A 25,083-nucleotide genomic window follows, 5' to 3' on the forward strand; every position below is an offset into this window, starting at 1 on the left:
TATTTTTATTGGTGCATTCTGATTACACATACTGGTGAGATTCATTGTTACATATTCATTCATGCCAGTAATACAAATTTTTAATGCATTATGCCAAAGTATGTTTTCAAAGTATATTTCAGGTAAAAAAGAAAAAAAGCTTTTTGTGACACCCTCCACCCTCACTTAATGACAATCAGACCTGTCATGATCTAGAAGCTAGAGATGGGGTCTTTTGGAAAAAATATCCCCCAAAAACTGCCCTTAAATTCAATGGGAAAGTGCCATACCAAGTTCTTCTCACGCCTCACTGCAGCAGTGCTTCAGGGCCTCAAGCCCTGAGTCTTCATCTCTCAACTCAAGATGACACTTCAGATCCTTGGGCTATGTATATTCATAGACCAGGGCCTCCAGGTCATACTGAACTAAGAGACTTCTTTTTTTTTCCTCCAGAAACATTCTTTTCATGGATGACTTTTCCAACATTATAAATCAAAACTCTTCTTCAATGTCTACATGAAACCTCTGCCCCTTTCCCCTCTTTTCCCTGTCCCTTCTTCCTGCATATGGCAGGAGGAGAACACCACAATCAGGATTACACAAAGGACAACTTCTGCAGGAAGTACAACTTGATATTGTATATGTCACACTAAACCTATAACCTGACACCATTCTAGAGATCTTCTAGTTCACACGATAACAAATTTTACTGATGTTTTAAGTTAAAACTTCTTGTTGGATTTGTGCATCTGGCCTTGTTTGTAGTTACACTTTTAAACTCACATATGGATACTTTTTGCTTAAATCTAACAATAGGCAAAACCTACATTGAGGCTGTTGTCATTAAATTTTTTCCAAAAACGGAGTAAGACCAAAGGATCATAGTACACAGAAGCATTCATAACCCAAATCTACACGCTGTAGTAGCCTTTAACCATGCAATGATTCAATCCTGGGATTTGGATAAAACACATGAATCCTTTTCTGGCAACCCCAGACACAGAAGACATCTCACAGAGTTTGGTCTATTGTCTTCTCCAGAATGTACGTGGGAAATAAGAAGTCAATATGCAAACCCGATGCCCTGGGAGGGTCACAGTTATTTTGCCTCTGACTCTTTGCTTCTTCATGCATGAGCCCTGATATAGCAGCTTCTTTAGGTACACCTTAGTTGTATCATTTGGAACCAGCTTAGGGGTCCAAGGTGTCAGGAGGTGCCTCCCCAGAGAGTTGACAAAGCTGCCCCGATGAAGCCAATTCCACCAACATCCCTGATATCTCCACAGACAAGTACAGTTGGAGAGCTTCTAAAATGCTAATTTTAATATTCTATGTGATAAAAATGGACAATGAAGAACTTTTGAATGGCTAAATATAACCCCCCATAACTTGGAAAATATGAAGAACACATGAGCATTGAGTTTCTCAGCACCTGAAGAGACATGTGGAGGAAACACTGAGATCCTTGGAAGGTAGAGCAGCCCCTGATCAAGCCTCTAGGTGGGTTTCAATTAGGGCAACTCCTCGGAGCAGGTCTGGTTCAGGAGGACAAACTCTGTTTTCCAAGGCTTGGTGCTGATGGTGAAGAAACAGATAAAGGTCTGAGGAAACAATTAGAAAGGACAGTGGGTGAATAAAACTGAAAAATCTTGTGGCTCCCACCAGGACAGGGTCAAGCTCAACCTTATACATTCCCAGGGCCATCAACTGAGGCATGTGACTCATCCCTCAGATGTGATCCCATCAGCCTAAATCTTGGGCTGTTGCTTAACTCTGAACTGATCTAGGGCTGCTCCTGAGCCAGGTGCACCTATGTCAGTTACCTCATTCCAGTTAGTTAACTCCAGAGAAAACCCAGGCTGCCCCTGTGTGATCCAAGGTCGTGAGAGCAGCAGGCAGAAGCTTTGTTCCACAGTGATCTGCTCTCAGATTTAGGTTATTAGTTAAGGTTTTAGTTAATTCCCTACTTATCTAATTATATTAGAAAATCTAATTATCTAACCCTGGGTGGAGTTGTTCCCTTGTACATCTCACCCAGAGCAGGTGCTACAGCTCAGCATGTAGGTCCCTCCTCAGTCTCTACTCTCTCAGGCTTTGGGGCAGTGTCTGCACATTTAAACAAAGCAGATGTTGGAGCGCCACTGGCTCCTTCTCTTGAAAGCAGAGGAGGGAAGGGCAAGGGACATCATCTACCCTCGCCAAGGACACTAGGGGGTGTGAGTAGACTGCCATGTGTCTCAGGCAGCAGGAAGCTATAATGGCATGAGTGGCAAGAGCTGGGAAGTCTGTTTGGCCAAGGTTCTCCAGGAGGACCCCTGGGTTGCCTGCCTGGAGGGCTCCTGGATAAGGCTCAGGCAGAGTAGCCTGGTGGAGCCTATTGTTAGCTTGCTTTTATGGGCCCAAGAATGGCTTCATGAGCTTCCTACACTCCACTCCATGCCCGAGTAGCACCTATATCTGTGAAAACAAAGGAGGCCTATGTCCTCTCTTACGTTGTTCAGTTTCAAACTGTCTTGAAAGGGGCAGCTTTCAATGTCATCTTCTAATTTTCCACACTTCGTACGGCGCAACTTCAGTTTCATGGAAAACGCCATCACAATCTTGTAGTTCGGCTTGGCCCTGATATCAGCTGGCTGGAAGAGAAAGCCAGTAGGATGATCTCTAGTTTGCATAATTAAGATCAAAAAGCAGGTGGACCTGGTGGAGGCCCCAGGAAGATGTAGGCTGAGTCATCACCATTAATATATCACAAATCTCCAGCCCCCATGTGCCCACTGTACCACTTCACTCTCAGGAGGAATTTGAACCTACAATTGCATGGACCAACTACACTGAAGAGTGAAGTCTCTCAAAATGTGAAGAATAGTCTCTGACCCAAGAGAAGGAGATTTAACATATGAAATGTGATCAAGGCTTTCATCTGAGCCACAGCAAGAAAAAATGTTATACAGTGCTACCACTACATCTGAACACTCAAAATTGGAACACTGCCAACATCCATTCCTATTACAAAGTGCACTCTGAAATTTTACTTCCGCTTCTGCCTACTCAATTCTACTTCATTTCGTTGCTCAGCATCCCACATCATCCATTTTCCCAAATCACCAAACTGAACCTGCTGCTGTCAAAGCCAATGATCTCACATGTCAGGCTCCCACCTGGAACAGCACTGGCCAGCAGACCAGCCAGGGTGCTACACACAAGCTGCCACAGGAGCTCCAGCTCTTTGTGGATTTGGGGTCCCATTGCTCTTATTTGGGGGCTCATGGTGCTAAAGGAGGAAAAGCAATGCCCACACTCCCTCAAGACCAGAAGTGCTTCATTAGTAGGTGAACAGTGCATTCCTGATGATGTTCCATAGCACTTATGTTAAAAGTAGAACATTTCAGGAATAAGAAGAATGGACAAAGGAATTTTCTGGAGATGTCAATGTGCTGTCAGATAGAGACACATCCAGGAGGCCAGCGCAGGTGGAAATCAGAGTAGAGAAGCTGAATTCACAGTGGTTCTCGAGCCTGACAGTGGACCAAATTGCTCCTTAAATCATCAGTTTCCTTTACCTTCTCTTTACTCACTCTCTGCCTCTACTTTTCTAAGCATCCCCATTTGTCACATGAAAGGACAAAATTTGAAATTTTTTCTTACTTTATCACAATGATGTATTCTATATGATTCTTTTGCTTATTCTCTGCTATATTTCCTAAGGTGTCCTCATCTGGAAATTGTTCATTAATTGTTAAATAATATCATAAGGAAGAAGACTAAATAATATTTAAACTATTCAGTGGAAATAGACACTATTTTAAAATGTCAACTTAAATATTTCATAAAAATGGAAACTGACTTGTATTTTACCTGAATATGGACTAGTAGTATAGGTTACATTTTACCCAGGTATGGATTAGTATGGTGACCCAAGACCACCCACTGATAAGAACCCTCTCACCCCAGGTTCCCCACAGATAAGCAGGTGCAGGAGGGCAGAGCAATAGAGGATGTGTCACCAACCTTATTTTTCCAAGATTTAAGTACACGCACCAGCCTATAGGCATACTCATCCTTGCTCTCCTGATTGAATGAGTGCACAGCAAACTCCACTGTGGCAGGAAAGTTATTATCTGTGTTCCTTGTGTATTCTATTATGGCCCTTGAGAGAGGGGTCACCAGGAGCAGCAATCCAAATAAAAATAGCTTCATGGTCCAGGGCAGAGCCCTCCTCCCAGATGGACATGGCATGGTACAGGCACTGGGCACCCCTGCCACAACCCTTCCCAATTCTTGCTCTAAGAAAAGCTTACTGGACACAGGTACAGCCCTTATATTCATCTCCTGAGGCACAAACTCCTCCTTCTGGGGACTCCTCTCTGCCATTACAGTCTTACTGTTCCTTCCCACCCTCCTACAGCCAACATTGTTCAATTCACCTCCTGTCCATCCAGGAGGGAGAGAACCCTGGCAGGGTGGTTTAAGGAGGATGAACAAGGTGATGCAGAATTTCCTGAATCAAATCCCTACCACATCTGCCACCTACTGCCTCAATGAAGTAGAGGGACTTTGATTGGAATGCCCCAGAATTAGATGTTGAAATCAGGAGATAAGCTCAAATCATTAGCAGGAGACCAAAGAACAAAAAGAATGAGAAGGAGCACCAAGTGTGATTGGGGAAAAGAAGTCACAGCAGCAAGGTCTCCTGGGACATGCTCCAAATCTGCCTGAAGATTCCTGGCCTGAGACCTGAAGGGTCAACTGAGAGTGAAAAGATCTCTCAAGCATCACTCCCTGTTGCATTGGAGCTTTGATTCTGCTCCCCTGGCAGAGCAGCCTCCTCATGCAGAGACAGAAAGATGAGCAGGAACTGGCACTGGATTCAACAAGCATATGTATGGGTTTTGGCAAGGCTAAGGGTGGTCCTAGTAACCCACACTGCTGGGGGAAAGAGATGGAACTAGAGACAGAGACAATGCCATGCATTTAGCACCAGGTCACTTTCTCCTGAGCACAGCTGAACACAGGTACAGCCTTGTAGTGAGTTATCATAATGTTATGTTGCTTCAGCATCTATTTGTAAATATGGTTAACTTTCTTAAATGAGATGGGAGCTCAGAAACCGTCACATAGTTCCTAGGACTCTATCTCATCAGAATGACTAGCTGTGGCCAAGCGTCTCTCTTTCCTAGCAAGCTGTCCTCTGCACCTATTCACCATTTTCTTTAAAGGGACTCCTCAACATTTGCCCTGAACATAAACTTACCTCCTCTTAGTCACAGGTTACCTCTGAGAACAAATGCATGTCTGTTTTAATCCCACCAATTAGAGCTCTGCCGAGGGAATAGAGCTCCCCTGAGGGAAAGGCCCAGGCAACTCTCTCTCCCTTTCTCCCTTTGTTCTCTGACCTCCATGTGTGTCCTTCAGGCATCCTGTCCACCCCCATTGTCTGTAAGTCCTAAGATCTCCTAAACTTTCACATTGTGTCTATATCATTGGGGCCAGACTCTGAGGGTGAGATCATTCCCCTAGGAAACCCATGTAGATGGAGCTCCTCATTGTGTTCTGTCTGGGCCATTCAAAACAATGGGCATCATAGACAGCATGGCAGACCAGGCTTAGACACAGTCTCTGTGTCTTTCTGCTACCAATGCTTTCTCACTTCCAAAAGCACCATGAATCTTGGTCTGGGTTGACATTGCTGCTTGCTGCTACTGGGTCATGCAGAGGGGTACTGCTGTTGTTGAAGTTGCCTTGGAGAAGAAATTCTTAAAGGCTTTATGAGCTGTGGGATCCCCTGCAATCATAGGACATCAGATCTTAGAAGAAGAAGGAAGTTTCTCCATGAAACATTTACTGCCTTCCTGGTCTCTAAGCAACTGGCCACTATTCTTGGTCTTGTTGGTCTTTGAATCAGGTGTGGAGTTGTGACAACCTGGGTTCTCAGTAGTGGTCGGGACAATATCAGTTGTGAATGATGAAGTCCTGGTGATGGGGCCAAGATGGTGGAATTACTCTTCCTTCTTCTCACAGATGATAGAGACGAAAGAGTGTTAGTCAGCATTCCACCACTGTGACAAATTACCTGAGAAAATCAACTTAGATGAGGAAAGGTTTATTTTGATTCACAGCTTTGGAAGTTTCCATCCATGGCTGGTTGGACTATTGCTTTGAACCTGTGCCAAGAAGCACATCATGGCAAGAAGCATGTGGTGAAGCAAAGATGCTCGTCTCATGATGGGTGAGAAGCAAAAGAGACAGAAGAGGCCTGAGCTTCCAATATCCCCTTCAAGGGCACATCCCAAATGTCCTAACTTCTTTAAATGGGACCCACCTCTTACACATTCCACCACCTCCTAATAGAGGCACAGACTGGTGTCCAGGTCTTCAACAAATGGGCATTTGGGGGACACTTAGTTCTATACCAGAGCACACAGACTACCTACCAAGCTCCAGGGAAGCAGTGATTCCAAGTTGGTAACAATCATGGATGACTGGGCTTGGACTTCACTGTGGGGATGAAGTGGAGCTGGGTTGCAAGGCTCAAATTACCTAAACCTGACCAATTACTTGAGGGGGGTGGGTAACTCCATCTGAGTTCTAGGATGTCTCCAAAGAGTAGGTGCTGCTGGAGCAGGCAACTCTTCTGTTGCTGCATTTCTTATAGTGCTGTCCCTTCTCTCCCTGGACCCTGCAGAGGTCAACTAGGATTCCCTGGGACAGCAGGTACCTGCCTCCTATTGTTTGTTAATAACAATTTGGAAGGTCAAAACAACAGGTGACTACTAGATACCACTCGTAGGTAAAGATCCAAAGACAGAAAGAAAATAGAAAAAATACCATCAATCTGGAATTAGAAGATGGTCTAAAATTTCCATTTGAAATGGAAAACAGGAAATATCATCTTGCATGGGGACCAACCCAGGGAGAGGCTACCACTCAGGGTGACTGTGTCCCTCCTTCTCTTATTAACCAGAGACAGAAACTGAGAAACTCCTCAGCTACAGGTGATTAAGAGCCTAAAACAAAAGAAAATGGAAAAGAAAAAGGAAATGAAGAAAAAGAGACTGTCCTAAGGAATTATTTTAGAGAGAGAGAGTAGAAATTTATATCTTGAAGTACCAGAGAAGTGCCATGTCTAGCAAACTTAATGCTAGAACTGCATTACTTATCACTCTATAAACAAACCCCAACATAAGAGGAAGATAAAGGCAACTGAACAAATATTATAAGTATTTTTAATATAACTGTGTTAACTAAACAAATTGTGTGTCTGCTATATTTTTCCATAATTAAATTCAAAGAGAAATGAAAAATTTATATCTAAAAAGCATACTAGTTAGCTTCTGTGTTTCTACAACACAATCTAATTAAACATTGATATTTGTAAAAGATACATTAATTGGCAAAAATGTATGGGCTTAGCTCTAATTATAATTATATCTGGGATACCACTACATTTAAACATCATTTTCCCTACAGTAATCTTGAGAAAGTCAATAGACAGAAAACAGAAAAAATGAGTATGCCTCATCTGTAGCCTTTTCTATATGTCCCAGAGTCTTATTCTCTTTGCCATAAAATATTCTGTTATACATCATTCGTGATGCCATGTTCCTGTTTTCTATCCCTCAGTCAGGCTGTCCCTAATAAAAATGGGGTCAAAGAAACAATACACATGACCAAATTTATTCCTTCACCTACCAAACCTGGGTAGGTATGTGAGCCAGTCTCTGAAGATCAGAGATCACATAAACCATGAGAGGACTGGTGGTTGTCTCTGGGTCTCATTGTGTATATCAGATGCCCCGGGATGTCACAGACATTGTGCTTTTGGTCTAATGGGTCCTTGGCCCTGATCCCCCACTTAAGTTCAGATCCACCTTAGTTCTACCATCTGTGGCTTCTCAGCAGACCCAGAGTTGGAGAGGATCCCACCCAACCCGATTCTACTGCACTGCCTCCATCCACTTTCCCATGTCCTCCCTCCAGAACCACAGAACCCAAAACTTCTAGAGATTCAAAGTTGAATGAGCTATTCTAGGTGACGAAACTGGAGCAGTGGGCCTTTCCTTGGACAATATCCACATGCCCACTTGTGAAACTTCAAAAGAAGAACGCTCAAGCATTCAGATGCTCAGCCACTATAGAGTCATCTTGAGGAAGCACTGGTATCACTGAAAGGAAAGAAGCATGTGGACAGGCCTGTGGCCCGTCCCAGTCACGGGATTCACTCTGAGCACAAATCTTTCAGGAGTCTGAAATCTGTAGTTCCAGCTTGGGCATGGACAGTGAAGATGCAGGTGAAAGTCGAGGGAACAAGAAGAGAAAGATGCTGGGAGTGGAGGAGCCTCGGAAGGTGTGTGGTGCATACTCTGAACACAAGATCCATCTCAATCTTACCCCTTCTGGATGACAGCAGATGGGTAAAGGGGACATTGACTCTGATATGTCACCACCCTTCCTGAACCCTGGGAGGGTCCTGACATATACCTTGATCTGAGGCTTCATCCTGAGCCAAAGGTACTTGCATTAATTCCCCTCCCCATCGACCTCCAGAGGAACTCTCAGGATTTTCCCATGTGCTTCAAGACCCTAAAAGTTCAGATAGGATGTTTCATCTTAGTGTGAGCAGTTCCCACATATATGCTATTAGATAATCTTTCAATTAATCCTCTCATAAAGGGTCTACTTACCTTAAGTGAGGTTGTCACCAGAGATGAACTTCATTTCATCCTGTGCCCCAGAGCAGGTGTTGCATGCAGCACAGCAGGGACCAGGGAATGATGGGGAGGGAGGGCACTGGGGTACCTTTTCACCCTCCAACTCCTCAGGCCCCATGGCGGTGCCAGGTGATGTGAAATCCACACACTCAAATCCACACACTCAGACAAAGGTGAAGTTGGAGGTCCAACAGCCTCCTCTTGAAGGCAGGGGAGTAGAGAGATGAAGACAGGCAAGAACATTCTCTATTCAGGCCCAGGAAACAATGACTTAGGGTGTCATAAACAGTCTGAAGGCCATGTATTTCAGGCAACAGTCAGCTCTAATGATGTGAGTGGCCAGAATTGGGAACTCAGCTTGGCCAGGGCTCTGTAAATGGACCCCAGGCTCCCAATAGCCCAAATGGCTCTTGGTGGGCTCCCTGCTGAGGGTCAAGAAGGGTGGCTTGGTGGAATTTGTTGCTGGCTTGCTCCTTTATGTTCCAAAGAATGGTTCTGTCAGTGTCTCACACAGCCCCCAAATAGCACCCACATCTGTGAAAATGAGGGGGCCCCACATCCTATCTTCACGGTTCAGTTCTGGGATGTCTTGCAAAGGGCAGTTGTCAACGTCTTCCTCAAATTTTCCATAATTACTACCGCGCAGCTTCTCATGCAGAAAGCCATTGGAAAATCCACCTGCAGACACAAAGAGTTAACACAGTCTTCTGTCTGTCCGTCAGCAGCTTGACTGTGTGGTTGTGTTCAATGAAGGGAGAGACCTAGACTGTTTGCACCACTTGAGAATTCACCCACGTTTCTGGCATCAGCTCACTGGAGGTGAAAGCCACAGGGATCTTTTCTACATGAGCAAGTGGGTCTCTCAGAGCTCTGGAGAAGACATAGGCTGAGTCACACATCATTAATGGGTCAAACATCACCATCTCCCACACCCATAGTCTACAGCATGAGATATTAGTCTCACTTTTAGGAGGCATCTGAACCTGCTACTGCATTCCCAGATGACAGGTACCAAGCACCTGGCACAGGAATGGCTCTCCAAGTGCTTGATGGAAAATCTCAGCCCCTAAGAAAAATGTCTCACTTATGACATGTTGTCAGTGGTTTCCCCTGAGGTATAGCAAGAAAAATGCATCCAGTACTACTGCCATCCATGAGAACACATGATTGGAACAATAGTATATGGAAACATTTCTGCTCTTTTTTAAAGTGCTTCTCATATTTTCCTTCTTCTCACTCTATTCTCCTTTATATCTTTTTTTATTGGTTGTTCAAAACATTATAAAGCTCTTGACATATCATATTTCATACATTAGATTCATGTGGGTTATGAACTCCCATTTTTACCCCAAATACAGATTGCAGAATCACATCGGTTACACATCCACATTTTTACATACTGCCATATTAATAACTGTTGTATTCTGCTACCTTTCTTATCCTCTACTATCCCCCCTCCCCTCCCCTCCCATCTTCTCTCTCTACCCCATCTACTGTAATTCATTTCTCTCCTTGTTTTTTTTTCCCATTCCCCTCACAACCTCTTATATGTAATTTTGTATAACAATGAGGGTCTCCTTCCATTTCCATGCAATTTCCCTTTTCTCTCCCTTTCCCTCCCACCTCATGTCTCTGTTTAATGTTAATCTTTTCCTCCTGCTCTTCCTCCCTGCTCTGTTCTTAGTTGCTCTCATTATGTCAAAGAAGACATTTGGCATTTGTTTTTTAGGGATTGGCTAGCTTCACTTAGCATAATCTGCTCTAATGCCATCCATTTCCCTGCAAATTCCATGATTTTGTCATTTTTAGTGCTGCGTAATACTCCATTGTATATAAATGCCACATTTTTTTATTCATTCATCTATTGAAGGGCACCTGGGTTGGTTCCACAGTCTGGCTATTGTGAATTGTGCTGCTATGAACATCGATGTAGAGGTAAATAGGGAGCCTACATCATGGGAACAAATTTTTACTCCTCACACTTCAGATAGAGCCCTAATATCCAGAGTATACAAAGAACTCAAAAAATTAAACAATAAGATATCAAATAACCCATTCAACAAATGGGCCAAGGACCTGAACAGACACTTCTCAGAGGAGGACAGACAATCAATCAACAAGTACATGAAAAAATGCTCACCATATCTAGCAGTCAGAGAAAAGCAAATCAAAACCACCCTAAGATACCATCTCACTCCAGTAAGATTGGCAGCCATTATGAAGTCAAGCAACAATAAGTGCTGGCGAGGATGTGGAGAAAAGGGCACTCTTGTTCATTGCTGGTGGGACTGCAAATTGGTGCAGCCAATTTGGAAAGCAGTTTGGAGATTCCTGGGAAAGCTGGGAATGGAACCACCATTTGACCCAGCTATTCCCCTTCTCGGTCTATTCCCTGAAGACCTTAAAAGAGCGTATTCTCCTTTATATCATTCCATGTCTTCCTACCCCATCCATCCATTTTTTCTCAGCTCACAAAACTGACATTTAAAAAATGCCAGGAGCAGAGAGTCCCTAGGTCAGGCTCCCGACTGAGATAGCACAAGATGATGGAACCAGCCAGGATGCTGCTGCACACGAACTGCCACAGAGGCTTCCGGTCTCTGCAGGGTTGGGGTCCCTCTGCTCTATTTATAGGCTGCCAGGACTGAGGGAGGAAGAGCAATATCCAACCCCCTAAGACCAGAAGTGCTCCATAAGGAGATAAAAATACATTCCTGATGGCATTCTGTAGAAATTTCGTGGAAGGAAGAAGACTTTGGAATGAATAAGAATGGCTAGAGGCAATGTCTAATAGTGACAATGCTCTCTATGTGGAGACACACCCTTGTACCTAGAGGAAGCAGTAATCAGAGAAGCGGGAGCTGGGCCCACAATAGCTCTTGGATCTGATGGTGAGTCTGATTGATCCTTGAGTCCTCTGTGTCCTCTCTTTCGCTGTTTCTCTTTCTTCACTCTTTTACTTTTTCAAATTACTTTTTTTAAAAATATTACATCTTTGACATATTGTTTTTTCAGTCTGTGTCTATGAACAGAACTCTTTTTTCACTCATTCCATCTCCTTAGGAACACTTATGTCCAAGTCATTCTTCAGTTAAATCATGTTTCAAAGATGAAAATGTTGAAAAACATGTCTTGCATGTGATTAGATATTTACCTAATATAAAAGAATGTCAAAGTTAAACACTTTTTAAACACTGCAACTAACTGAAATAAGATGACTTTGACAAATGCATAGGTTACAAGTATCAAAATGCAACTCATTGAAGATTCCCTCCCCCCACCACTGACACACTTTGTCTCTCACGGAGTGGCAGGTAGAGAGGGCAGAGCAGAAAAGGATGTATCACTCACCTCTTCTCCTGAGGAACTCAGGATGTGCAAGAGCCTGTAGGCATACGTGTCCTCCATCTGCTGGTTAAATGTATACAAGGCAAATGTCATCCTGGGAGGAAAGTAAAAACTCCTGTCTGCTTAGCCTACCTTCTCCTTTTTCTCTTGAGCCTGTGAGTCACCAGGAGCTAGAAACCTAAGAGAAGCAGAGCCTAGCCTAGATCAGAGTCCTCCTTCCGTGTGGAAATGACATGATACAGGCACTGGGTACCTCCTGCCTTTACACTCTCTAGCCCCAAGTCCTACAGGAGCCTATTAGGTCTCACCCACAATCTCATCTGCTAGGCCACAAACTCCTCCCTCTGGTCCATCTCTCTGCCATCACACACTGTCCCTTCCCACATATGGCCCTGCCTTCTCCAGCCAAAGCTTTTGAATGCATCTCCTGTACAGTAGGGAGGGAAAGGACCCAGGCAGTGTGGGTTGGGGAGGCAAGTGGAGGGAGGGAGCCTTGACCTAAGTACCAGCAACACCTGCTCCCTGGTGCCTCAGTGGGGTCAAGCACCCCTGATATGAATGCCCCATATTCAGAATCTGAAATAAAGACCCAAACTCAAAAGGTCGTCATGAAAGACAGTCGTGCAAGGAGGGACAAAGACAAAAAGATATGAAGGAGGAGTGAGCTTACTGGGTGAAGAGAAAGCATCGCTGCAAGGGATCATAGGACAAGCTCAGAGCTTCCTGAGGATCACTGGCCTGTGGCCTGATGGATCAGGGCTGAGGAGGGTGGTGCAATCAGGCATCACATCCGTGTTGCTAAGTAGCTCTTTTACCACTCAGAGTAATCCTGCCAGAGCAGCCTCCTCACACAGAGATAGAGAAAGGCGATTTAGGACCAGGCATCTGTTATCAGCTAGAGCAGACACGGATTTTAATAAGAAGGATATGACTCTAGTACCCCAGGCTCATGGAGGAGTCAGGAATAAATTCAGGGCTGGGGACATAAGTAAAATGTCACTTCTTTTGAACCCAGTGGGACATAGGTGCAGTCTGAGTCAGAGGTCTGAATGGGTGTAGCCATGAAGAATGTCTCCTCCAGTACCATGACAGTACCATGAAGTGCCATAAGCCTGTGCAAAACCTCTCTTCCCTGATGTACAGGACAGAGAGAGCATCCATGACAGGCTCTACACCTGTGGAAGGTGAGGGTAGGAGTCAGGCTCCACACATGCAGGTCCAGCTCTCATGGTACCTCCAGTGGACCCTCTCAGCCCTGGGTCATAGGGAACAAAGGCCACAGAGATCCTTGGCACACTTCTTAGTGCTGCTAGAACCTGAGTTCTCTCCTGGGTTTTCCCAGGACCACAGGAGTTGGGGTGGAGTGGAGACCGAGTGTAAGTCCATCCTGCACCTTCCCTCTGCTCCAGCACTCTGCCTCGGTTGTCCAATCTATGAATGTCGATAACACCTTCCATACATCCATAAATGCTTTGTTGTCTGCCGGGGAAATTGTAGTTATGCAGATAAAATGGCAACTCCTTTCCTTATCTCTGCTGTGAGTACATTTGAAACTTGCACATTTCTCGTTTCTGCCTGGGGAGGGGGAGTGAAGGCAGGTCTCAGAGCTGCCACTGAGACTGACAGTAAAGTGCAGAATTCAGAAGTTTTTCTCATCTCTGTGTTGAGCAAACGCACCTGGGTGTCTGCACTGGGAGGGACCACGCATGGAGAGGGCAGGAGCATAAGGAATTCCTCCAGATATGGGATGGAGCCCTGGGCACAGGCACAGCTCAGGACACTGTGGGAGAGGCTACTGCTCCCAATCTGCCTCTCCTCAAGCTGCCCACCTGGATCCCCCTGACACTCACTCCTAACCCATCTGAAACACTCCTACCCACCTGCGTCATGGACTGCATGGTCTCCCTGATGCTCAGGCTCAGTTCATTTTTCTTTCTGCATTACAGAAGCATTGAGGTTTCAAGTCTGGTTCCTCTCATGTTAAGACAAATGTAGATAAAAACCACTCCCCGCTAATAAAATAATTATCCTGATATAGTAATCTGTAGCCCACATGAGAAATTGTTCATATTGACCAGTGCTCTTTGTTATATCAGTAGTCAAAGGGCAGTGAAGAGTGTTTTCATAGAAACAGTATATGGTAGATGATTGATTCTATTGAAGAAAGTATTCATAGCCAGAAAGTTGGAGATTGTAGGAAGGTAAAAGAAACAATCAACCAAGAAGGTATAATAGTCATTAACCTGCATATGCTTACCACTATGTATTTGAAATATACAACAGAACTAGTAACAATGTTAGGAGGATGCAGCAATTCCATAATCATGCTGGATGATGCTCATACCTCTCTAATCTCCCAAAAGACCATAACAGGAAGGCTACATGTTATAAAAGACATGACTGAATTGACAGATAAAATGAACTAATGTATTTCAGTAGTTGTCTGTTGTTATGGTTTAGATATGAGGTATCCACCAAAACTCAAGGCAAGAAAGTTTAGAGGTGAAATAATGAGTTATGAAAGCTTTAACATAATCAGCACATTAACCCAGTTGAGTGGATTAACTAGGTGGTGACTATAAGCATGTAGAATGTGGCTGAAGGAGGTAGTTCAGAGGGAGCATGACTTTGGGTATATGTTTTGTCCCTGGTGAGCAGAGTGTGCACGGGATCGCTCTCTATTGCTCTCTCTCTCTCTCTCTCTCTCTCTCTCTCTCTCTCTCTTTCCTGTTGTGATGTCACAAGACACTTCCTTCTACCACACTCTTCCACCATGATGTTCTGCTTCACCTTGGGCCCAAAGCATGGAGATGGCAGTCTATGGACTGAGACCTTGGAAACCAAGAACATCAGATAAACTTTTTTTTCCTCTAAAATTGCTCTTGTTGGATCTTTTGGTCACAGCAGTGAAAAAGATGACTAAAAGACCTATCATTTCTTCTATCCGATAAAAAAAAATTGTTACTTGTGGCAAAATAAACATAAAATTTATAGTTTTCACCACTTTTATATGAACAGATAAGTATTTTCAAGCATAGTTCCGTTGCAGTTCACAGAATGTAAATTTTAAAAGAATAATCAGATAACCATGAAATTGAATTATTTTTTTAGTTACAAAGATATTGGCAACTGAACCACAAAGCCAGAGCTGATTAATTTGGGCTTAATTGCAGTTCCTAATGATAATATGAGCAAATTAGCAGTAAGAAAATGTACACTATAACTTTTTCACTAAATTGAACTTGTAAAACACATTTGACAGTGGAAGTCTTAAAGAAAGTAATAATTAGTTGTAAATTTTTTTGGTACTAAATGACCAAAAAAGTAGCAAAAACACATTGTTATGTGAGATAATAGTTTCCTGTAAAATACCTTCTCACTTATTTATCTTTATATAGCTGGTACAATGCATTATAAAACTTGTTAATTGGACCTAATGTAGTGTTATGGGGAACTTCATGAACAAAAATACATTTATTAAAAAGCCAGAAATAACAGAGAATTGAGTATATCACATTAACATAAAAAAGCAATATGTGGTCTGGAGCTATAGCTCAGTGGTAGAGCGCCTGCCTCACACGTGTGAGACACTGGGTTTGATCTTCAGCACCACATAAAAATAAATAAATAAATAAAGATATTGTGTCCATTAAAAAATATTTTTTAAAAAAGCAAAATGAATGATAAAACAGTTAATGCTGTAAATAAGAAAGAGTGAGTAATTAATTCAAATATTAAGCAAAAACGTTGTTAGAAACAGGCAAAGGAAACCAGAAAGAAAAAAATAAAATGTTACTAATGAAAAAGGAAAGACACAGGAGAAATGTTAATACGCATAAGAAAATAATATACATAGAAAAGTTTTCCAGTTTCACATTAAATCATATAAAAATAAGAAAGAGTTGACAAATTATCCTTTTCAAAATGGAAAACATCAGTTGGGGGTGTGGTAGAGTGTCTGCCTATTTTAAGCAATGATGTGGATTCTATCCCCAGTACCAAATATTGCTACTACTACTAATAATAATAACAACCACAAAAACAATGATAAAAGGGAAACTTTTGCTCAGGGAAGTTTGATGTGAAAAGACAAAAATCAACAGAGTGTGAGCAAATATTTGCAAATTGCATATCCATGAAACAAATTAGCACATGATATATCTAAAAAGCTCTCTAAGCTCGACAGTAAAAAGAAATTAGAAAATAGGGAAAATACATATCACAAAAGGTTACACAGTTGGAAAATAAGCATCTGGAGACATATTCAACATCATTAGCCACCAGGGCAACTCAATGAATGGGCAGTAAAAATTATAATTCAGGTGAAGTATGCAACAATGAAAGCAATCAGCTTGGATGAAAAGATTACAGAAATGACCTGAGATTTGGCAGAAACACTCAGGAAAGCTTAGAGCCAGAGAAAATGAATGAATGAGACAGAAGGCAAACTGGGAATGAATGAGACAGAAGGCAAACTGGGAAGACTGGACCCCATTTTCTGGGAGCTGATTCTCATGGTGGGAAGAAGGAACAACTGCCAGCAATAATAGGAATGAAATGTCATTTAGACCTATATGTTTCCCCTTTGTAAGATCCAAATCTTATTCCTCCACCAGAGTCATTTTTCATGGCCCCGTGGACATCTTGGGGAGCAGTATTACGGTGTATGGCCCTATGCTCACAGGCCTATGTGGATGGACTTTTCTGCCTGAGTTTCCCCCAACATGGAATGTTAGACAATGCCACAGTGGCTCCTTCAAAGATCAAGGCCTGACTCTGCACAGGGACAACATTTATAACCCTCAACATGCTTTTATGGCCAGCCTAGTCAAGACATGAACTCCAGATTCCATGAGATCCAGCAGTGACATCACCCCTCCTCTCTCTCAGACCAAGACTTTCTAGCACATGTTCCCAAATGAATTTCCAGGGCAGTGTGTACCCTTATTCCCCCTACTATAATCTACTATGATATTCATGGGGCTGCTCACAGAGAGACAGAATTGAAAGCCAAGGAATAATAATGTGAAAGAGGTTAACTTGGGCAAGCTGAAGAAAATGGCTTAGAGAGTCCAGTCCTAGGCAGGAAGACTGATTCTACCAGAACTGCACCATCCATGACCCCCCTCTTTGTCTCAGAGCATAGCTGAGAAAGGGCCTGAGAAGGGTCCAGTGCATCTAACCTTCCTGCACAGCCCACTGGCCAGGCAAAAGAAGGTGCAGATGAAGTGTGGTGTGCTGCCTGACCTAAAGATAATTGTTATGGTTTGGAACTGGAATCTCCTCCAAGAGTTTATGTCTTGAAGGCTCAATCCCCATACAGAACTGTCTTTGGGAAAACGATTGGATCATGAAGGCTTGATCTCAAAGTGGATAATCAACTTATAACAGAATGGACTACCAAGAAGTGGTGGAAACTGTAGGTAGGAGGGCACCTAGGTTGGTTCTGTAGCTTAGCTGTTGTGTATTGAGCTGCTATAAACATTAATGTGGCTGAATCACATATTGGAGGAAGTATGTCACCAAGGCATGCCCTTGGGGACCTTATCTTAATCCAATGAGATCCAGCAGTGACATTACCCTTCAATCTATCAAGCTATTTATCCATCTATCTATCTAACTATTTTCTGTCTCTCCCTCTTCTATGGTTGTACTGAGAGGAGCATCTTTGCTCTGTCACAAGGCCTTCTGCCATGATGCTCTGTCCCAACCCAGGAGCAGAGAAACGGAGCCAGACAAACATCCACTGAAACTTCTGAAATCGTGAGCCAAAAAGTCTTTCCTCCTTTAAATTTTTAATGTGAGATTATTTTTTACAGCAATGAAAAACTGGTTAACATAGAAAATTTGTACTAGTTTTGTGTAGGAGTTGAGAGTATGCCTGACTGTATAGTTCAGAACCCTTTGGAACAAGTTTTGGGGAGGAATTTAGAAAAGTTGAGTGATGCAGGCTTGAGAAACTGTAGAATGCTGTAAGCAGAATTTAATGGACAAATCTGGTGTGATTTCAGATGACCAGAATCCCATTAGGAATTTGGACAATAAATACTGTGCTCATGAGGTTTTAAATGAGGAGTCAATATTAACTAGAGGCTGTTCGTGTTACATTATGGCAAAGAACTTTTCTACATTTTCTGTCATGCCCTGAGATTTTTGCATGAAGCTAAATTTAAAGACTACAAAATAATTAATCTGATAGATAAAATTTCAATGCAGTATAGTATTTAGGCAGGGAAAAGTCAGTACAGGCAGCTTGTAGTCAGGTTTACTGTGATAATCAGGAGAAGAAAAGTAAAACAAGTTTTGTTTTTATTTTTTTTTAATTTGCAGTTTGACCAGAAAAGTACATATAAAATTGGGTATAAGAAAGGTGTCGTTGCTGAAGAAACTAGTTGCAATAAGGAGAAACCAAATATTTTGTGCCCAGTCAATAAGAAAGATGCCTCAGGAGCTTTCAAGATTCAGCAATGCTCAACCCATCCCAGGCCTCAGGCTGTAAAACAGAAAATGCATTTGAAACACTTTGTTTTGAAAAAGTGCATTCTGCTCTCACATGGTGGTTTAGAAAATTGTTTCCCCAGGATTCGTTTCACCATACTCAGTTACCCAGGAATTCAGAGGTTGCTATAGTCATAGTCCAAATGGCTCAGTTACTGCTCCTGCTGACAGTTGCCCATGGAATCATCCACTTTTTGCTGCTCTGGCAAGCAAGAAAAATGCAAGAGTTATGGGGTCAGAGAGGCTTCCAAGAGGATATCAAAGGAAAGCCTGAGAGACCAGGCAGTGTCCCACAATCAGACTGCCCACAGGCAGCCACTAAGAGGGGAATAAATTAAGCTGTTAGAATGAATTTGAAGCTACAAAAAATTCCCAAGAAGTTAGATAGCAATAATGTAGAACATCTGCTAAGGTAAGCTACAGAAAGCAAGCAGTGCCAGCCAAAGAGAGAGGTCATGTGGCTTGCAAACTGCAAGGCCATAGGTTCAGGATTTCCCTAATCCCATGGGTGCATATAGCTTCCACATGCTCTGGATGCCAGATGTGAAGCTACAGGACTTAAGGTTTGCCCTGCTGGGTTTCCATCATGTTTGGGACCCATTCCTTCTTTTTTTTTTAATTGGTTCTTTTTTAGTAATACATGACAGTATAATTCATGTTGATATATAGCATGGAATATATCTTATTCTCTTGAGGACCATTTTTATGGATGTACATGATGGTGGGATTCACTATGGCATATTCATATAAGTACATAGGAAAATTATTTCAGATTAATTCCACTCTCTCCTTTTCCTATCCCTTCTCTCTTCCTTTCATTCCCCTTTGTCTAACCTACTAAACATATAATCTTCTTCTTCTTCCTTCCCTTATTTTGGGTAGCTTCCACATATCACAGAAAACATTTGACCTTTGTTTTTGGTGGACTTGGCATGATAGTCTCCAGATCCATCTATTTACTGGCAAATGTCATAAAATCATTTTTTTTCTTTATGGCTGAGTAATACTCTATTGTGTATATATACCACAATTTCTTTATTCATTCATCTATTGAAGGGTATCTAAGTTGGTTTCATAGATTAGCTATTGTGAGTTGAACTGTGGCTGTTTCACTGTAATATACTGATTTTTACTCCTTTGGATATATATTGAGGAGTGAGATAACTGGGTCAAATGATGGTTCCATTCCTAATTTTTTGAGTAAACTCCATACTGCTTTCCAGAGTGGTTGTACCAATTTGCAGTCCCACTAGCAATGTATGAGTGTACCCTTCCCCATTAGCAATGTATGAGTGTACCCTTTTCCCCACATACTCAGCAACATTTATTATTACTTGTATTCTTGATAATTGCCATTCTGAGTCGAGTTAGATAAAATCTTGGTGTAGCATTAATGCTAATTTCTTTAATTACTAGAAAGGTTGTCTTATATTTGTTGACTATTCCTATTTCTTCTTCTGAGAAGTGCCTGTTATTTTGTTTTTCTTCTTATTATTGATAGCAGAATGTATTTTGACATAGTATACATTCAAGGAGTATAACCATTCTTGTGGTTGTACATGATATGGAGTTATTCTGGTCATGTATTTATATATGAACATATTGTTCTTCCTAATCCTATCCTCCTCCCTTCCCTTCATTATACTTTGTATAATCCAATAAATTTCTATTCTTCTCTGCCCACCTTATTGTGTGCTAGCATCCACATATCAGAGAGAACATTCAGATTTTTGTTTTGGGGGGATTGGCTTATTTCACTTAGTATGATAGTCTCCAGTTTCATCCATTTGCTGGCAAATGCCATAATTTCATTCTTCTTTATGGCTAAGTAATATACCACTGTGTGTGTTTGTATCACATTTTCTTTATCCTTTTATCTGTTGAAGGGCACCTAGGCTGGTTCTGTAGCTTAGCTGTTGTGTATTGAGCTGCTATAAACATTAATGTGGCTGCGTCACTATAGTATCCTGATTTTAACTCCTTTGGGTATATGACAGGGGAAATGGGATACCTGGGTCAAATGAAGGTTCCATTCCCAGGGTTCTAAAGACTCTCCATACTGCTTTCCACCAATTGCACCAATTGCAATCCCACAAACCATGTATGAGTTGACCTTTTCCCCTACATCCTCGCCAACATTTACTGCTACTTATATTCTTGATAATCTCCATTCTGAAGGGACTAAGATGAACTCTTGGTGTAATTTTAATTTGAATTTCTCTAATTGCTAGAGAGGTTGAACATTTTTTCATGTATGCGTTGATTGATTGTATTTCTTCTTTTGAGAAGTGCTTGTTCAGTTTCTTAGCCCATTTATTGGTCAGGCTATTTGTATTTGCTCCCCTCCCCCTTTGGTGCTAGGTTTTATGAGTTCTTTACACATGCTGGAAATTAACACTTTATCTGAGGTGCAGGTAGAAAATATTTTCTCCCATTCTGTAGACTCTCTATTCACATTCTTTGATTGTTTCCTTTGTTGTGAAGAAGCTTTTTAGTTTGGTGCCATACCATTTATTAATTCTTGATTTTACTTCTTGTGCCTTAGGAGTCTTGTTAAGGAAGTCAGTTCTTGAACCAATAAGTTGGAGCATGGGGCCTACATTTTCTGCTAGTCGGGTTTCTGGTCTAATTTCTAGTTCTTTGATTCACTTTGAGTTTTGTGCAGGGTGAGAAATACCCCATCCCTTCTTTTTATTCCCCCATTCCTCCTTTTTGGAATGGAAATGGTTACTGGACCATTGCATGTTTAGTTATGTGTAAATTGCTTTTGATTTTGTTTAGCTTACATTTAAGAGTTTGTCTTGGATCTCAGAGGAGTCCCAGGGACTTGGACTATTGAGTAAGGCTAAAATTTTTAAGATTATGGGAACTCTTCAAGATGAACTTATTTTTGCAGAGTGAGGAGGTCATAAATTTGGGGAGGGTCAAGAGCAGAACATTATCGTTGAGATCTGGATTGTCCCCAACGGCTGTTGTTTTAAAGACTTGATGCCCAATCTCTGACTATGTCCAGAGACAGGACCTTTGGAAAATGACTGGATTGTGATGGCTCTGACCTCAACAGTAGATTAATCCTTTGATAGCTGAATGGACTATAAAAGGTGGGGCACAGTAGGATGAAGCGAAACACTGGGGGTGTAACCTTGGCAACTAGACCCCCTTCCAGGCAGAGAGCAAGTAGCTTGACCCTCAAAACTAGCAAGTAGTTTCTTCCTCAAACTGATCCTACACTTTTATGTATTATTTAGGCTCCATTCGAAATGAAATATACTATGCCAGGGATCTGTCAAAGACTTTTTCCAAGGGACAGGTATCCCTGAAGTCCTATACTTCTGAGAGTCTTCCAGGTTGTGTATCTTAAGAGATTAGGGCTAGGACTACACTTTGAGGGTTAAGATGGAGGTTCTTCCTTCATATACCAAACCTGGCATGGGACCAAGGAAGGCGTGTGACTCAGTCCCTGAAGATCAGAGGCCATATCTATTGTGAGGGCTCTGTAGTCCCCTCTGGAAACCTTCTGTATATCTTGTATCCTGGGAGGACATAGTTATTGTGCCTCTGACCTAATGGATCATGGTTCATGATCTCTGACACAGCAGCACAGATGCCACCAGTGGCAGACACAGAAGGTCCAGGATGGGGAACGGGAGGATCCTAGCAACCCAGAGTTCACTGGGAAGTCCCCATCAACTTCCCAGGCCACTGTCTCCAGAACCACAGCATGCAAAGTTTTAGAAATGCCAGTGTTTAATGAATTATTTGGTGTGATGAAACTGGAGCAGTGTGTATTTTCTTAGATAATATCCACATACTTGGTCAAGAACAAGCAAGCCTACACATGCTTAGCCATTAAAGTGCCACCTTGAGAGAAGTGCTGGTAGGAGGAGAGAAGCGTGTGGATAGGCTTTTGTCTGTATCCCAGTCAAAGGGGTCAGTACGTACACACATTTTTCAGGAGTTCGAAAGCTGTTCTCCAAGGATAGGTACTGACTACGAAGAAGCAGTTGAGAGTCTGAGGGAACAAGAAAACAAAGGTGCGGTGAGTGGAGGAGGCTGAGAAGGTTTGTGGTGCCTCTTAAGGTCAATCTCAGTCTTATCCCTTTGGTAGGTCAGCAGGTGAGGGAAAGGGACATGTGCCCTCGGTTGGGATCACCCGTCTGAAAACTGGGAGAGTCCTGACCTGGGTCTGGGTCAGAAGCATCATCTTGACCCAAGCATACTTACATCAATCTCCCCTCCATAGTCAGTGACCTCCAGAAGAACTACCAAGATTCCTCTGTGTGATTTAAGACCCTAACAGCTTGGGCTGGGGATGCGGCTCAAGCGGTAGCGCGCTCGCCTGGCATGCGTGCGGCCCAGGTTCGATCCTCAGCACCACATACCAACAAAGATGTTGTGTCCGCCGATAAATAAAAAATAAGTATTTTTAAAAAAAAAAAGACCCTAACGGCTCAAGTGGGATGCTTCATCTCAGTGTTAGCAGCTTTCAAACATATTCAACTCGGTCATATGCTGGTGAAGCCTCTGATAAGAAGGTTTACTAATTATAGGAAGGGTTATTCATAGAGATGGGTTTTACCTTATCCTTATACCCCAAACAGGTGCTACAGCTCATGAGAGCCCAAGACAGAGCCTGGGAAGGAGGGTAGTGGGCTCTTCTCACCTGCCAACCCCCAAGCTCAGGGGCAGTATAGAGGGCCCTTAAAAACGGTACATTCAGGTAAAAGCAATATTGGAATACTATCAGCACACATTTCCCAAAGGCAGGGGAGTAGAGAAATGGAGACCAGGTAAAGGACATTGTCTACTCAGGCCCAAAAGACAAGGACCAAGGGGAACATGAGCAGTCTGAAGGCTATGTGTCCCAGGAAGCAGGCAGCTACAATGGCATGAGTGGCCAGAGCTGGGAACTCAGGTTGGCCAAGGCTCTTCAGCGGACCCACGAGAAGCCTGTGAGATGAGCTCCCCTTGAGGCTTACACAGGGTGGCCTGCTGGGGCCTGCTGCTGGCTCACTCCTCTAGGTCCCTAAAAGTGACATTGTGAGTTGCTCCGACACCCCACTTCATGCACAAACAGAGCCCACATGGAAGGCTGGCATTCCGTTTTACCCTTTTCCGCCCTAGGGTATCTTGAAAAGGGCAGTTGTCAATGTTGTCCTCAAATTTGTAACACTTGGTTCTGCCCAGCTTCACGTTCATGGAGAAAACCAATGGGGAATCCACCTGCCAGCACAAAGAGACTAAAGTAAATGACCCTCCTTGTTGTCCTTGGCAACCATTTGATTGTGTGACTGGGTTCAATCTAGAGAGAGACTAGAATCCTCTATTTTTTTAGGTCACCCATCTGCTGACTGAAAACCAGGGCATTTTCTCTAGATCAGAAATTAAGAATAAGGAGCAAATGGGCCTGGTGGAGGCTTGGGGATGATAGAGTCTGATTCACCCACACTAATGTGTCACCCATTTCCACCTCTCTTGCCCCCACTTTACCATACTGAGATACCAGCCTCACTCTCAGGAAGCATCTGAACCTAGGACTGCATTCCCAGAAGACAGGTGCCGTGTGCTGGGCGTGGCAATGGCTCTCCAAGTCCTAGACGGATCATCTCAGTCCCAAAAGAAGGAGCCTCCTCTAGGACATGTTGTCTAGGCTTTGCTCTGAGCTGCAGCAAGAAAATTGCAGCCAGTGGTCCTGCTACACGTGGGCAACACATGGCTGGAACAACAGCATCAGATGGAAAACAACTTCTGGTCCTCTTTAAAAGTGCATATTTTCAATTTGTTCTTTCACTTAATCCCACTCCATTCTACTTCCTTACAGTCCATGTCATCCCACCCCATCCATCCATTCTTCCCAACCCACCAAAATGACCCTCCATCTGCCAGGGCCAGAGGTCAGGCTCCAGACTGAGAAGGCACAGGGCAGCACAACCAGCCAGGATGCTGCACCCGAGCTGCCACGGAGGCTTCCGCTCTCTACGGGGTTGGAGTCCCTCTCCCTTCTTACAGGCTGTCAGAGCGGAGGAAGAGTGATGCTCTCCCTGATGAAACTAGAAGTGCTCCGTTAAAGGAGATAAAACGTACTCCGAGTGGCGCTCTATTATAGAGATTTCTTTCAAGGAAGAACATTTTAGGATGAATAAGAATGGCCAAAGGCAGTGACTGATAATGTCAATTTACTATGTAGAGACACACTCAGGAGTCCAGAGCAGCGAGAAATCAGAAAAGGGAGCTGAGCCCACAATGGCTCTTGAGTCTGATGGTGGATCCAATTTTTCCTTCAATTCATTCTCTCTCTCTCTCTCTCTCTCTCTCTCTCTCTCTCTCTCGTATTTTTTTAACTCTTTCACTTTTTCTAATTATCTTTTTTTTAAATATTATATTTGACATATTTTATCAGTCTGTATCTATGGGCATTTTCTTCTGTTAGTCATTTAATCTTATTTCAAAATCATTCATTTAAATCATTTCACAAACATGAAAAAGTTGGTACATGAGTAAACATTTACCTAATTTAAAAGAATTTCTAAGTCAAATACATTCTAAATAC

The 25,083-nt window shown here is 42.8% G+C and overlaps 1 protein-coding gene across 1 annotated transcript; it reads right to left on the reverse strand.

The window, feature by feature from the left end:
* Positions 1-1,490: 1,490 nt before the first annotated feature.
* On the reverse strand, positions 1,491-4,215 carry LOC113185829 (cystatin-9-like). Its single transcript, XM_026393069.1, has 3 exons — positions 3,988-4,215; positions 2,472-2,591; positions 1,491-1,580 (listed from the first exon to the last, which is right to left on the reverse strand). The coding sequence occupies exons 1-3, from the start codon at positions 4,213-4,215 to the stop codon at positions 1,491-1,493; spliced, it is 438 nt and encodes a 145-aa protein (XP_026248854.1).
* Positions 4,216-25,083: the final 20,868 nt, after the last annotated feature.

The sequence above is a fragment of the Urocitellus parryii genome, chromosome 6 (genome assembly GCF_045843805.1).
Source record: "Urocitellus parryii isolate mUroPar1 chromosome 6, mUroPar1.hap1, whole genome shotgun sequence".
NCBI classification, from domain to species: Eukaryota; Metazoa; Chordata; class Mammalia; order Rodentia; family Sciuridae; genus Urocitellus; species Urocitellus parryii.

Coding starts and splice junctions, on each gene's coding strand:
- LOC113185829 (XM_026393069.1), bottom strand. CDS start 4,215: ATGCCATGTCCATCTGGGAGGAGGGCTCTGCCCTGGACCATGAAGCTA. Junction 2,592..3,987: donor TTAAATCTTGGAAAAATAAG/GTTGGTGACACA, acceptor ATCAGGGCCAAG/CCGAACTACAAGATTGTGAT. Junction 1,581..2,471: donor ACAGTTTGAAACTGAACAAC/GTAAGAGAGGAC, acceptor TTGTTTCCTCAG/ACCTTTATCTGTTTCTTCAC.